The 13,843-nt window shown below is 59.2% G+C and overlaps 2 protein-coding genes across 2 annotated transcripts in view; both read right to left on the bottom strand.

Annotated features, from left to right (window-relative positions):
* Positions 1 to 231: 231 nt before the first annotated feature.
* Positions 232 to 5,915, bottom strand: SPOCK2 (SPARC (osteonectin), cwcv and kazal like domains proteoglycan 2). The gene is made up of 11 exons (XM_071438482.1): positions 5,618 to 5,915; positions 3,529 to 3,537; positions 3,288 to 3,333; positions 2,897 to 3,011; positions 2,720 to 2,822; positions 2,529 to 2,637; positions 2,333 to 2,452; positions 2,028 to 2,246; positions 1,179 to 1,241; positions 902 to 1,039; positions 232 to 819 (listed from the first exon to the last, which is right to left on the bottom strand). Exons 1-11 carry the CDS (start codon positions 5,831 to 5,833, stop codon positions 674 to 676), a joined length of 1,284 nt encoding a protein of 427 aa, XP_071294583.1. The 5' UTR covers positions 5,834 to 5,915; the 3' UTR covers positions 232 to 673.
* Positions 5,916 to 8,172: 2,257 nt separating this feature from the next.
* Positions 8,173 to 13,843, bottom strand: part of ASCC1 (activating signal cointegrator 1 complex subunit 1) — a 35,250-nt gene continuing 29,579 nt past the window's right edge. The window contains exon 10 of the mRNA XM_071438476.1: positions 8,173 to 8,752. Within this exon, the coding sequence (XP_071294577.1) occupies positions 8,636 to 8,752 (117 nt within the window). The 3' untranslated portion in view covers positions 8,173 to 8,635. The remainder of the gene's footprint in view (positions 8,753 to 13,843) is intronic.

Genomic DNA, 13,843 nt, shown 5'->3' with positions numbered 1-13,843 from the left:
GGGTCAAGAGCTGGGGAGGGGCCATGGCCCTGGGGAGGGAGGCCCGTTCCAGCTTCATGGCAGCAGAGTGCAGGAGCCAAACCCGGGCACTGACGGGGGGCACCCCCACCCCAACCTGCTCCCCACGCCGCTCGTGGGGGGGCACAGACCCACAGCACCCCCTCCCCAGGACAGGGCACAGGGCACAGGGCAGGCACGGGGGGTGCCGGGGCAGGAACGGGCGGGCCAGTGTTTGACACAGCACGGGGTATTTATTTCACAGCCGCTACACAACGCCGGGGGCCGGGGCAGCCACGCAAGCACAACATGAGGGGGGATGCGGGGAGGAAGGGGGGGGGCAGCTTATCTATAAGGGGGTTTGTTGGGTTTTTTTTTGTTTTTTCCTTTTTTTTCCCACTTTTATTAGCGCCATTTGCCCGGTTGAAGACCACGCAGCAGCACACTAGGCCTACAAGGCTCTACCCAAAAAAAAAAAAAAAAAAAAAAAAAGCTCAAATTCGCATAAGAGCGGCCCCCCCCCCGCCCCGCGAGGAGCGCCCCGTGTCCCCGTCCCACACGGGACCGGAGCGGGGAGCACCCACCCCACGCCACACCGGCAGCGGGGGGGGTCACGGGGACCCCCAGCTGGGGGGCTGCCTCCCGGCCGTGCCGCCCACCGGGCTCTCCTGCTCCTCTACCAGATGTAGCCGCCGTCGTCGCCCTCGCCTGCTTCGCCCTCCTCTTCCTCGCCTTCCTCGCCCGCCTCCTCCGGCTCCTTCTCCTCCTCGTCCTCCCAGCCCACGCTGCTCCCGAAGTCGCCCGAAAACCCCGTTGCTTCATCTGGAGGGGCGAGGAGCAGAGGCTCAGGGCCAGCCCCGCGCTGCAGCCCCGTCCCCCGGCGGGCTCTGCCCGCAGCTCTCACCGCAGTCGGGGCTGCCGTGCCCGCGGGTTCCCGTCAGCTCGGCCCCGTGCTGGTCCACGCACCAGCACTCGCCGCCGCCCGGCTCGCACTGTGCCCGCCGGTAGTAGCCGTCCTCATCGCAGCTGGGGATGAAGGTGCCTGCAGGGAAGCCATGGCCCCCCACCCCCCCAAACACGTGCAGTGCCAGAGCCCCCAGGCAGGTCCCCATCCTCATCCTCATCCCGGCCCGGCTGCGCGGGCACTGCTGGGGAAAAGGGCCCTGGGCTGCCCCACTCACCCAGCTTTTTTTTGGTCGCTTCTTGGATCTGGATCTTCTCCAGCTCCCTGAGACAGGGCGGCTCTGCAGTGAGGCCACATGCTGCTCTTAGGGCAGGCACCCCCTCACCCCACACATTGTGCACCCCCAAACCCTCAGCATTCATCCCTGTGGTGTGCATCCTCCAGAACTCCACATCCCCCCATGGACTGCAATCCCCCAGACCCCACAGTATGCATTACCCATGGTGTGCATCCCCATGGCGTGCACCCACCCTGGCCCATGGAGCACATCCCCCAGCTCCACAGTGTGTATCCCCCATGGAACACATCCCCCAGCTCCACAGTGTGTATCCCCCATGGAGCACATCCCCCGGCTCCACAGTGTGTATCCCCCATGGCTAACATCCCCCAGCTCCACAGTGTGTATCCCCCATGGCTAACATCCCCCAGCTCCACAGTGTGTATCCCCCATGGATAACATCCCCCAGCTCCACAGTGTGCATCTCCCCAGCCCCATGCTATGCATCCCCCTTCACCCCAGATGTGCTTCCCCACGACCCACAGCATGCATCCCTGCATGGTTTCCAGCCCTCCCAAACCCTGTGGTGTATCTCTCCCCCGAAGGCAAACATCCCAGAGGCACCCCAAACCCACAGCAAGGATTGCCCATTACCCCACCACATACATCCCCTCATGATGTACATCCCCAGCCCCACAACCCCACGAGGTACAACCCCAATCCCGCAGCAGGGGCTCCCCAATCCATGGCATGCATCCCCCAGGACACAGATCCCCCAGCCCCATGGACCTGACCCCGTGGTGTCCGTCCCCCGGCCCCTCGGCGCCATGTCCCCCTGTCCTGACGCACTTTCCCTCCAGAAGCAGAAGCACCACTCGGGGGCGGAGACGCGGCCGTCCTTGGAGGTGTCGCAGGAGTTGAAGAAGGCGCGGATGCACACCTCGTACTTGTCCAGGTTGATGGCGGCCAGCTCGGCCGCCTCCAGGAACAGGTCCCCGCTGGTGTCCAGCCGGGCGAACATCCACCCCACCGCCTCCTTACAGGCGGCTGCCACGCTCCTCTCCAGCGCTGCGGGACAGGATGGAGCCCGTGGCTGCCCGGTCCCCCCGGGGACAGCAGCCCCCGTGCCCTCCCCGTGTGGCAGGGACAGGTACCGGAGGTGGGGCTGGCGGGGAGCCCCGCGGAGCCGTTCTGCTTGGCGTTCTCCCGCAGCAGCTGGAACCAGTCACGCAGGCGGTCACCCAGGTCGGCCAGGTCCTGCCCGGTGCACAGTTCTGGGGGGTCCAGCGGGGCAGCGTCAGGCCGGGCCGAGCTCGGGGACGCTGCCCCGGCGCCCTGCACCCCACTCACCTTGTTTGGTGTCGCCGGCGGGGCTGTGCGGGGTCGGGCAGGGGCACTGCCCCTCGCACCGCACCGTCAGCTGCTTGCTGGCCAGGCACGCCTGCTGCTCCAGCTTGCACTGCGGGGCGGCAGCGGCACGTCGGCGGGGGGACACGGGGGGGACCCGGGGCCCCGTCCCCGCGGCCGTGCCCCGTCCTTACCGCCGAGCTGTAGGTGTGGCCGTCGGAGCCGCAGACGGCGGCCAGGGGGGCGGCGTGGCAGGGCTTGCAGCCGCCGTGCGCCTTGGGGCCCAGCGGCTTGATCCTGCACGGGGGGAGAGGTGCTGAGCGCCCGCCTGGGCTCCCTTTCCCCCTGCCCCGCTCCTGCCCCGCTCCTACCTGTGCTCCAGCTTCTTGCGGCTGATGCACATGGCGCGCTGGTAGCCCTGCGCCACGCACACCTTGTGCCGGCTGCACTTCACCTTCTGGCAGGGGTCCTTGGTGGTGTCCAGGGCTGGGGACAGAGAGGCGCTGGGGCGGGGGGACGGCCCGGGGGAGCCCGGCAGCGCCGGCCGCCAGCCGGCCCGGCACAAAGCGCCATTCAGCCGCAGCTGGGCGGCCGCCCCGGCACCAGCTGCTGCTTCCCGGCTCGCAGCGAGCCCTGCACCGCTCCGAGCGGAAGGGAAAAGCCCGGGGGGTGCAAGGAGAGAGTGCGACCCCCCCCCCCTTCCTGCCATACTGGCTGGCACGGAGCCCACTGTGCTCCATCCCAAACCCATCCCAGCGGTACCTTCATCCCCGGGCTGGTTGTCCTCCCAGCTCTTGATGTAGTCGTCCTGCGAATCGGGGAGAGCCTGCGTGAGTGCAGGTGGCGGGGAAGGTGACACCGGGCCAGGCGTGCCATCCCCCGGCTCGGGGCCACCGGCGCACACCCCAGGGCACCCCCGCAGGGCAGGGACGGGGAGCAGGGACGGGGAGCAGCCTCCCCCCAGGAGCGGGTGTCACCCCCTCGGTAGCCCCTCGAGCCTCACCTCCACCTCCTGGCGGCACGGCAGCGAGACGGCCCAGCCGGCACCGACAAAAGAAAAAGAGAGTGCCCACCGTCAGCTGTGGGACACACAGAGCCCTGCTCCCGGCCCCAACCCACAGTGACAGGCACCCCGTGCCAGCGAGGCACCCCGACCTTCCAAAGCTCTCGCCACCAGCTCTGGGTATCACTGGCACCGACACCAACGTGCTCCCCATCTCTGGCTCTAGACCTGTAATCCTGGAGAGCCTCCACACAGGATAAAGCCTTCCCCCATCAGCCAGCTGGGAAAGCCAGGGAATGGGGATGGAAATGGCATCGGGTGGAGGAAGCCCTTGGGAGCCCAGTGAGGAGCTCGGGGGATCCCCACGGTGCTGCCACAATGGTGAGCCCAGGAGGAGCGGGCCAAGGTGGATGTCGCAGCCTGGGGAGGCAGAACTGCTCCCATAGGACCCTGAAAGCATCCCGGGGGTGTGGGGGAGCAGCGGGGACTCAAACGCTCCCGGCAGGCAGCATCGCCCGCCCCACGGGATGCTCGAGGTGAGCTTTGCGCTAAGGCAGGAGCAGCCCCGCCGCCCTGGAGAGGGCGGGCAGGCTTTGGGATGGCAGCAGGAAGCAGCGGCACGGGAGGCAGCTCCGGAGGGGATGTCTCGCTCCAGCACGGCGGTGTTTGCACCGCAATCGATAGCCGCGCTCCCGTGCCGTGATTGGTAACACTGCGGCGCCCGGCAGCTCCCTGCGGCCGCCGGCCTCCTCCCCGTGCATCCCCCCACCGGCGCTGCTCCCCGGAAAACCCCACAAATCCATGGATTTGCTTATTAATCCAAGCTAACCGCCAGCCGTGCCACGGCAGGGTGGGCCCCACGTGTGCTGGGGACGGGCATCCCCCCTCGGCCCCGAACCCCCCGGGATGCTCAGTGCCAGGGGGGCACGTCCACAAGGGCTCCCTCCCCTCGAGCACCGCAGCCATCCAGGTGCCCGGTGCTGGCGTTGGCCAGCGGGGGTGTTGTGGGCAGGGGTCTCCAGGGGAGGAATTTACACCTTGGCGCCCTCACTCGTGCTCTGCCCCCCCAAATGGTTTATTTCGCGGGTGGTGCCCCCTGTCCCTGCGGTGGGCACATCTCCCTTGCTGCCATCCATCCATCCATCCATCCATCCATCCATCCATCCATCCATCCATCCATCCATCCACTCCTCGCTGCCAAGGTGAACCCGGGTGTGCATCTGAACAAAGACCACAGGGGCTGGCTCGGGGTGTGCCCCCTCCCCGCCCGGCTGCTGCAGGTGCCCTGGGTCTCCCCAGGATGGGGCTGCAGCACCGTGTCCCCCACCCCAGAGAACACGAGCAGGTGTAAAACGAGCCCAGGAAAAACCCCGACTGCCTCATAATACTAAGTGCTGCAGCTAAATGACATCGAGGCTGCTCGCAAGGGCTGTGGAACAGCGAGGGGTGACAGGATCCCGAGCCCGGTGTGCCAGGTGTGCCAGCGCTCCTCCAGCACTGCCTGCATCCTCATCCTCCCTGTCTGGCGTCCCCCACATCCCCAGGGGTCACCACCCCGCCGAGGCAGCGCCGGCCTCGGCTGCGGCACCGCGCGGGGCTCCGGAGACACCCGGAGGGCTCGGGGAGCGCAGTCCCGGGGGATGCTCGTGCCCTGCGCTGCCACCGAGGGTTTCAGGCCACGGCGCAGCCCCGCTACGGGCGGGCGGGCCCCGCCTGCACCCCCATGTGGGGCACGGGCAGAAGGTGCGGGGGACAGCACCCCCGGTCACCGGAGAGGGTCGCTTTGGCATCAAGCCCTGGCCACGCAGCTTTGGCGTCGGGCAGGGAGGCAGAGGCGCTGCCGGAGCCGGTGAGCATCCCCCGGGTACCGGGGCCGCGGAGCATCGCCCGGGTACCGGGGCCGGCAGCCGCCCACGGCCGCGGCGGGATGCGGGCACCGCCGAGCACGGCCGGGCGCCCGCCGCGGGGCCGAGGCCGGGGAGGGTCGCGCTGCGGCAGCCGCAGCGGCGGGCGGGGAGCGCGGGGAGGGGGCTCCCGGTGCCCGGCAGCGCGTCCCGTCCCCCCCGCCCCGCTGCCGGCGCGGACTCACGTCTCGGAAGCGGTTCCAGTGCTTGATCCTGCCGCCGTACTGGGAGATGGACGAGAGCCACTGCTCGTCCTCCATGAAATTGCCGGGGCTCTCCCCCGCCGCGGCGGGCCCGGGGCCGGTGGCGGGGCCGGCGGCGGGCCCGGGGCCGGCGGCGGCGGCGGGCAGGAGCAGGGCCAGCAGGGCCAGCAGGGCGCGGCGCCCGCCGCAGCCCCGCATGCTGCCGCAGCGCCGGGGGGAGCGGGCGCGGTGCGGAGCGGTGCGGTGCGCACGGGGAGGCGCCGCCGGCGAGTGCGGCCGCGGGGCGGCACCGGGCGGCACCGGCGGGAGGGCCGGGGCGGGGCCTCCGCCGCGCCCGCCGCACCTGCGCGCCGACACCGGGGCGGGGGAGCCGCCGGCACGGCTCGACACGGCTCGGCACGGCCGCAGCACCGGCCCCCCCCTTCCGTCCCCATCCTGCACCCTCGTCCTTGACCCGTCCCCGTCCCGCGTCCCTCATGGTGCGCCCCGCATCTCCTGCCACACCCCCATCCTGAAGTTCTCGTCCTGCACTACTGGTCCCCTGCGCGTCCCCATCCTCCATCCCCTGACACACCCCCTTCCCCATCCTCTATCCTGCATTCCTGGTCCTTATCCCGTCTCCATTCCACATGCCCCTATCCTGCACCCCTCATCCCTGGTCCTTACCCAGTCCCCAGCCTGCATCCCCCATCCCCATCCCATCTCCATTCTGCATCCCCCATCCTGCATCCTTGACCCCTACCCAGTCCCCATCCCACATCCAATGTCCTGCATCCCTTGGTCCCTGCCATGTTCTCATCCTGCATCTCTGCCCCATCTCCGTCCTGCATCCCCCATCCTACATCCTTCATCCAGCAGCCCTGGCCCCTGCCAGGTGCCCATCTCACATCCCCCATCCTGCATCCCCTGCCACATCCCCATCCAGCACCAGTCATCCCACATCCCTCATTCTTACCGTGCATCCATCACACATCCCCCATTCCTTCCACATCCCCAACCTGCATACCCCATCCTGCATTCCCAGTCCCATTCCCACCCCTATCCCACAGCCCCCTGTCCCTGCCATCTCCCATCCTCCAACCCCTCTCCCTGCAATGCCCACACTGTGGTCCCCATTCCTTGGCCATCCTACCACAGCATTTCAGGGCCCCAGGGAAGATTCCCCCCTATCCCAAGGTTTTGCTTTTGGATTTTCCCCTCATCTCAGCAGGGGGAAATCAGGGTAGGCAACAAGTGACAACTCACCCCAGCTGCAGCTCCTTCACAGCTTCAGCTGGGGATGCCACAGCACACATCCAGCTTCTCTTCTCCCTGCCAGGATGCTCAGGATGGGAAGGAAAACTGCCAGCAAACCCCAGTGATGTCAGGCAAAAGATCAGAATCCTTAATTCTGCCTGGGGAAGGAGGTGTGAAATGAATTTTGCTGCGCCAGGCTAGAGCAGTGGGATAAGCTGCTTACCAACAAAATCCAACCAACTTCCCAAAGAATTGTCACTAAAACATGTTTACACAAGCGGGAAGGGGAGGAGTATGCTCCAATTGTCAAAACCCCGTGTTTGCCTCAACTTCTCATTGAGAGTCGTTAAAAACTCATCAGGCAGAAGCTTCCCAAGGTGCACCTCCACTTTCCTGGTGGCTGCGTGAGCAGCTCCCGGGTCTGTTCCAAAGAGATTTGCCAAGTACCTCTTCAGGCTGGCGGAAAGATGACAGCAACTGGTGTTAAGTGCTCTCAGCACCTCCCTGTGAGTGCGTGCTGTGCTCTGCTCCCCGAGGGAACCGTTTGGAAGGCGGCTTTTGGAGAGCACAGAGGCGTTCTGACGCCAAGGAAAGGGACACAAACAGCCCAACGGCTCTGGCTGGGTACAAGCAAGGGCACCCAGCAAAAGCACAGATGATTGGATTGCCTGACAGGCAGGCTTGAAAGCAGACAGGCAATTTGGTCTGGGAAACATAAACAGCAATATATCTGGAGGGAAAAAGAAAAGCAATCCCAGTTTCTGAATGACTCCCACTGCTGTTTGTGCACAGCCAAAGAGCCAGCTCACTCTGGAGGGAGGAAAAGGGGTGAAGACCTCTTAGAAATGATCACTAGGACACGTGGGTTCTGCTGGAGCACCCCTATCCCTGGCTGAGACACTCTCCACCTCTACCACAGCATGATTCCATATCCATGGAAGCAACTAGGAATGGGCAGCAGCACCTGTTTTGTTACAAAACACCCAAGCACCAGCACCTTCCATTTTCCAAAGCGTTCATCCTAGGGCAAGTCGAAATCCTGTGCTGCTATTTTTACCAAATGTGGAGATTTACAGGAAAAAAACAACTTTGTCTTGAGATCTCTGAAGGATTCACAATGGAATCAAAGAGCTTGGTGCTGCTTTTAATGGAGAAACCACCTACAAGGCATATGTTTTTTGACACGCTCCGAAACGGTCACTGGAAAGAGCTCTAACCGTCAGTGCTTTCTTATTACCATAGTTATGTGCTGTGCTGGAAGTTTAATTACAGAAACTATCAATGCAACAGGAGATAAACACTTTGCTTTTGAAGGGAATTAATTTATTTGGAGATCCACATCACAGAGGCACACTGCTGGAGATCCAAGCAATGCCTGACCTCAATATCATTAAATCGTGCTCCGGCGAAGCTCTCCTGGATTTTAAATACTTATTTTAAGAACAAACTTCCCTCTTCTAAAAAAAGCCCCATATTTAAACACCAGTGATGCCCCAAAAGCCCCAGTTCTAGTAGTTTTCTTGGAAAACCAGCAATCCACAGACATCAAAGAGGCAACTTTGTGATGTTTTGGGGAAAGGAGGAGGAAGGCAACCCCAAAGCAGAGGGCAGTGGGAAAAGCTGCAGGGAAATGCCATGGTTCCCATACTTTGGAGGAGTCATGAGGCATCCCAGCTTGGAGTTCCCAGGTTCCCATCGAAGATTCAGGTCCTATAAAACCTTTCACCGAGGGATCATGCACAGAGCAGACCCACCATGGCCTCCTCAAGAGAAGCACAGCTGCCCAGATGTGGCATAGTAGCCAGAGGCGTCCGAGGAGAACCTCTGGGAGAGACGCACCGAGTCCAGCTGCACCTCCCCGAAGTGGAAGTTCTCAAAGAGCTGAAAGGAAGAAGAAAAAAAAACACTTGAAGGGCACCAGAGGGATGGAGCCTGCAGCTGGCCCACGGCTCTCTCGCAGGAGTTGGCCCTGTCAAAAGCCTCTCCTCACAGATTGGTTTTGCCTTTATATCAAAGTGTTCTTTAGGTTATTTTTCCCACTAAGGACTGCACTTGAACTCTTTTTATCTATAGTAGCAGCTGCTCAAACCTCCTCTGTTTTGCTGCCTGTGTCACTGAGGGAGCGTGGGGAGGTACCGCTGCTCTGGAGGCACCACCCCCGGGCTGCTCTCGAGGTCACAGGCTCTGCAGCAGCGAGGTTTGAGGCCAGCAGGTTTGCACCAATCCAGGCCACAGGATGCAGGACTTAACAGCTACAGCTCAGTCCTAATTCAAAGTAGCAGGCTGGAGGCACAGGGCTCCTCATCCCAGCACTGACCCCGCTTTGTTCAACAAATCCGTCTTTGTTCCGCAAAGACCTGAGTGCAAATTAAGGAAAGCAAGCCAGCTCCGGAGCCCGGGGGGTGTGTCCCTGCCCATTAATCCAACCCACCGGGCAGACCAAGAAAAATGACATCAGAATTCCTTACAAGAAGTTACTGCTGGAAAAGCGTCCTCGTCGCATCCAAGCGCAAAGTGCTCCTCCCGTTCCATTAAGCAGCAGGAAATTGCTCTACCTGGGAACATCAGCTGTGCCTCAGGAAAAGCTTCTCGGTGGAGATGCTAATTTGGAAGCTCTGTTTAACACGAGAGCTGTGAGTCACCGAGAACCTGAGCAGTGGCTTCTGCCCACCTTGGAGATCTCCAAAATGTCCATTCCATCTGTCTCCTATTCAATTTTCTATCTGTCCCTGCAGGCGTGGGCTTGAGACAGTCCCCCAGCCCTTCCTGCCCTTTACAGAAGGCAAGAAGGAAAGCCAACACATTAATCCTCCTGGAGCCAATGGTGCATCAATTCCTCCGTAGAGGGACTGACTGAAATCCCAAATAACTACTTAGCATCTGAAAGGCTGCACTTCACCTCCTCCAAAGAGGCATTTGGCTCTGCCTGGCACTGATTTGGGCACAACTGCTCTTTTGTTGTTTGTCCCAAGAGTATTCTATACCCTTTTTTCCAGAGGAGACCAGCTAGTTTTCTTTCAGGACAATTCCTGGGTTTGCTGTCACTCCACAAAGGAAAAGAGCCATAGGGAAAGTGATTCCCTGCCCATCTTGGGGCAGAGCAAGAGACCCCAGGGCAGCAGCGTGGCCTCCAGGGACACTGTGAGTGGTGGCTCCACGGGGTCAGTGCCCTAAAGAAGAGCAGCCTGCAGAAAAGAAGCTGTGCTAAGGAAACATCTCAAACCAGGAGAGGAGGAAAAGAGAGGAAGAGAAATGACGACAGCCACACAAACTCCATTTCATACAATTAAAGATTTATACAAGAAAGATTAATTATGTTCCCAAAAGCCTGCATCTTTCATGTTGGAGGACTTAGGATAAAATGTCTCATTAATAAGAGATGGCAGTAAAAAGGGGTTGGTCACCTTTCTCTTTGTTTTGGCTGACCTCAGAAGGAAGGATGGTGCTCTTTGGGGCTGCCTGCACTGCTCTGCCACTGTGCCCACTCACCCCAAACCTTCACACCTGTCCCTGTCACAGTGGCTGCTCACACTGTCTCTCCTTCCTATCACAGAGCCCTCTCCACCCAGGAAAAACAGAAATCACCTCTCTCTCGATTCCTGACAGAGGGAGTGGCAGGTGTGCTGGGAAGCAAGGAGTACTACGGCTTGAATAGAGCCCTCTCCAGTGCCTAAAGGGGCTCCAAGGGAGCTGGACAGGGACTTTGGACAAGGCCATGGAGTCATGGGACAAAGAGGAATGGCTTCCCACTGCCTGAGCATGATTGAGATACTGGGAAGAAATTCCTCCCTGTGAGGTGGGCAGGCCCTGGCACAGGGTGCCCAGAGAAGCTGTGGCTGCCCCTGGATCCCTGAAGTGTGCAAGGTCAGGTTAGAAGGGCCTTGGAGCACTCTGATCTAAGGTGTCCCTGCCCATGGCAAGAGGGATGGAATGAGGTGGACTTTAAGGTCCCTTCCAATACAAACCATTCCAGGATTCCATGAAGAAAACAAATTAAATGCTGGGATGTGCCAGACCCATCAGCAGCGCTAGAAGTCAAAGCTTTCCACAAAATAACCAAAGGAAGAGTTTTGTTTATGCTATTGCTGCACACCACAACCTGTTTTTCTTACTAAACATAGGTACTTCAAAGCAAAAATTAGTTAATGAGACTAATGAGCCCCTAATGAGACTAGTGAGCCCCTCTTGCTTCACACAGCCTCAGGCATGCCACAGCAGAAGGATGACTGGGAAGCCCCAGAAGACACTGCCCAGGTCAAGGGCCCTCCATTTGTACACTGCTAAAAGTGCAGCAAAGCCATTGTACCAAAGCACTTTGTATTCCCTTGGCTTTTTTAAGATTCCCCACCTCCCGTGTGTTCGAGCAGCTGTGTGTTTCCCAGGGAGGAACGCTGCTAGAACTATTGATTTTTGGTAATGTGGCTGTACTTTCTGAGAGTAAACATGCTACAGGATTTAGAGGACAACCACAGACACTTTTCTCTGCTCTTGTTTCAGGCTGGCTTCTCACTGATGCTCCTTGTGCTCCCTGAGGCTTCCCATGACAGAAACCACCAGACTCCAGGCACGGAGATCACTGCACAGCTGAGACCTGCCTCAGGCAGCGTGGAGAGAGGCCCCTCAAACGTCATCCTCAACACCTCTGGAACACCAGGAACCCTCCAACACCTCTGGAACACCAGGAAGTGGCTTCCCATCACAAAAGCATCCTGCACTCGGGTCCCTGGGGACTCAGGAAGAGATTGCAGAGAGCCAAGCCTCTGCTTTTGACTTTCACTTCTATTTATCTTGAGGAGAAGCCAAGCAGAGCCAAGAAAGATATTTATAACTCCCCCCTCTCCCCAGCCACCACGGAAACGCTCTGGTTTTGGAGGAGCCCTGGAGCAGAGCTGATGAAATGCCTCCTGGGAAAGCATCTCAGCATTTCTTATTCTGCACCAGGGAAGAAGGTACCTTCTGGAGGTTGTTGCCCTTCAGAAGCAATCACTGATAACCCCAAGATTGGCTGACTCCCCTTTCCATCCTTCCCTATGGCTGCCAAGGGCCCACCTTTCCCTGGAAAGGCTGCAGGGAACACGAGGAGATGTGGATCAGGAGCAGGCAGGAGGGAGGCAGGGGAGGAGAAATGCAATCACCCGCAGAGCCGTGTCATTTGATTGGAGTGGGACGTGAGGCTCAGCAAAAGCACAGTAATTCTATAAATCCAAACATGCCAAAGGATTTATGTCCTCGATGCCCAAGGAATAAATAAGAGGATGGAGGCTGGGATTTTTTTTTTTAAGTATTATAAATGAGAATGAACCTGATGGAGGTAAAGGTCAGCTTACAGAATCAACACCACACATGCAGTGCAAGCTACTAACTCCCATCAAGGGAATAGCACTTAGAGGACTAAGTGCCCTCCATCTCCCTGCTGCCTTCCCAAATTGAATTAGAATGGAATAAGGAAAGAGCACTGTTAACTTTTAACCCCAGACCCAGCACCTCCAAGCAAACGCTCCAGGGATGTGCCCTGCCTTTCAAGCCACAGCCAAAGGTTTGGGCAATGCTCACAGAGGATGCCTGCATCTCCCATGGGGACAGAGCAGGTGCCTGGAGAGTGGCAGCAGCAGCATCCCAGGATCTGTGGGGGATGGCACAGACTACAGCCACACTGCCCTCCCCATAAGCCATGAGCTCCCAAGAGAAGGAGAGAACTGGATGATGGATAACCCATATTTCACAGGTCAGCCTGCAAACTATAGGTCCAAGTGCTCCTCTCTCTCCCTCTCCCATCCTGGGGACTGGGTCTGAGTGTCATGATGAAAGGCAAGGAGCCCTGTGGTAGCTCCCAGAAAGCAAGTTTTCCTCCACTTCTCCCCCCAAAGTTGTTTATCCTGAGCCAGGAAAAGCCAGCAGCACCCCTGTCATTTCTGACACCACATTTTCTCCCTGAAGACAATTCTGTTCAGATGCTGGAAACCCTTCTTCCTCTGAGGTCTGTTCCCCTCGATTACCCACAAATTACCCAGCAGACCTCCCTTGGGATGAGACAACCATTTTCTGAAGGAAGACAAGAGGTTGAAGTCTTGTTTTGGGAGAGAGAGAAAATCACACATCAAACCGCTCACTCCTTGCAAACCTGAGCCAAAACTGCTTGTACAAACTTCAACCCCTAAACCACAACAACTTCCTTATCAAAGGCAGAGCAACAGATCAAACCCAGGATGCCTCTTTGCCACATTTTCTTCCCCTTTTCAAGCCTGTGAAGTAAGTTTTGCTGAGGCAAGGAGGAGGATGCCTCCTCAATGAAGAAGTTAAAACAGGCGCCTAAACGATGTCGTGTTCCCAAGCGCGGGTGTTTGTCAAGCTGTCCTCCTCGGGGGGCTCTCTTCCCACAGACATCCCTCCTGGAATGAGCCAGCACCTCTGTGCTCCAGCCTGGCAACAACAGCAATAAATCACAGCCAATCCACACAAGGACAGCAGCGATGTGTTTCAGCTCTGGTTATGAAGAGCGGAGGTGCCAATGCAAACTGGGCCTTTTAAATCACCTGTCATGGGCTCAACAAGCATGAGAAATATTAATGGATTCGCTTGGAGGAGCATGGGGAAGTGGGAGGACAAAGTAAGTCCACGGAAGGGAAGGGAGTCAGAGGTATTTAAAACTTCCTTCACGTAATCTGTGGCTCGCATTCACACTGCCTTGGCCTGGATTTTGCCACTACCGTCAGGATTATTGATCAGTTTTTAAAGCCTTACGTCGTTTACAGTAGGCAGCCAAAAAAACCCCACCCTGAATTAATGAAAAAGTCCAAGCAGCTCTGCTGAGAGCCTCGGAAATGCCGAGGGAGCAACAACTCACTGTGATGCCTGGCAATTAAAAATTCCCACTAACAAACAGCGATACCATGGGATAGAATGGATGTGCACACACACACACACACACACACACACACACACACACACACACACACACCCACACCTCCCTGG

Source organism: Agelaius tricolor, unplaced genomic scaffold (assembly GCF_023055355.1).
Source record: "Agelaius tricolor isolate 1412-34295 unplaced genomic scaffold, bAgeTri1.0.p SCAF_13, whole genome shotgun sequence".
Lineage (NCBI taxonomy): Eukaryota > Metazoa > Chordata > Aves > Passeriformes > Icteridae > Agelaius > Agelaius tricolor.
Note: the sequence above shows the minus strand (reverse complement) of the source record. Positions and strands in the feature narration are given on the sequence as shown.

Excerpts from the sequence above, each read along its gene's own strand:
- SPOCK2 (XM_071438482.1), bottom strand. The coding sequence starts at position 5,833 with ATGCGGGGCTGCGGCGGGCGCCGCGCCCTGCTGGCCCTGCTGGCCCTG. Across the intron at positions 2,823-2,896 it reads CGCAAGAAGCTGGAGCACAG|GATCAAGCCGCTGGGCCCCA; the intron begins GTAGGAGCGGGG and ends CCCCCCGTGCAG. Across the intron at positions 2,247-2,332 it reads CCCCGCCAGCCCCACCTCCG|CGCTGGAGAGGAGCGTGGCA; the intron begins GTACCTGTCCCT and ends CCTGTCCCGCAG.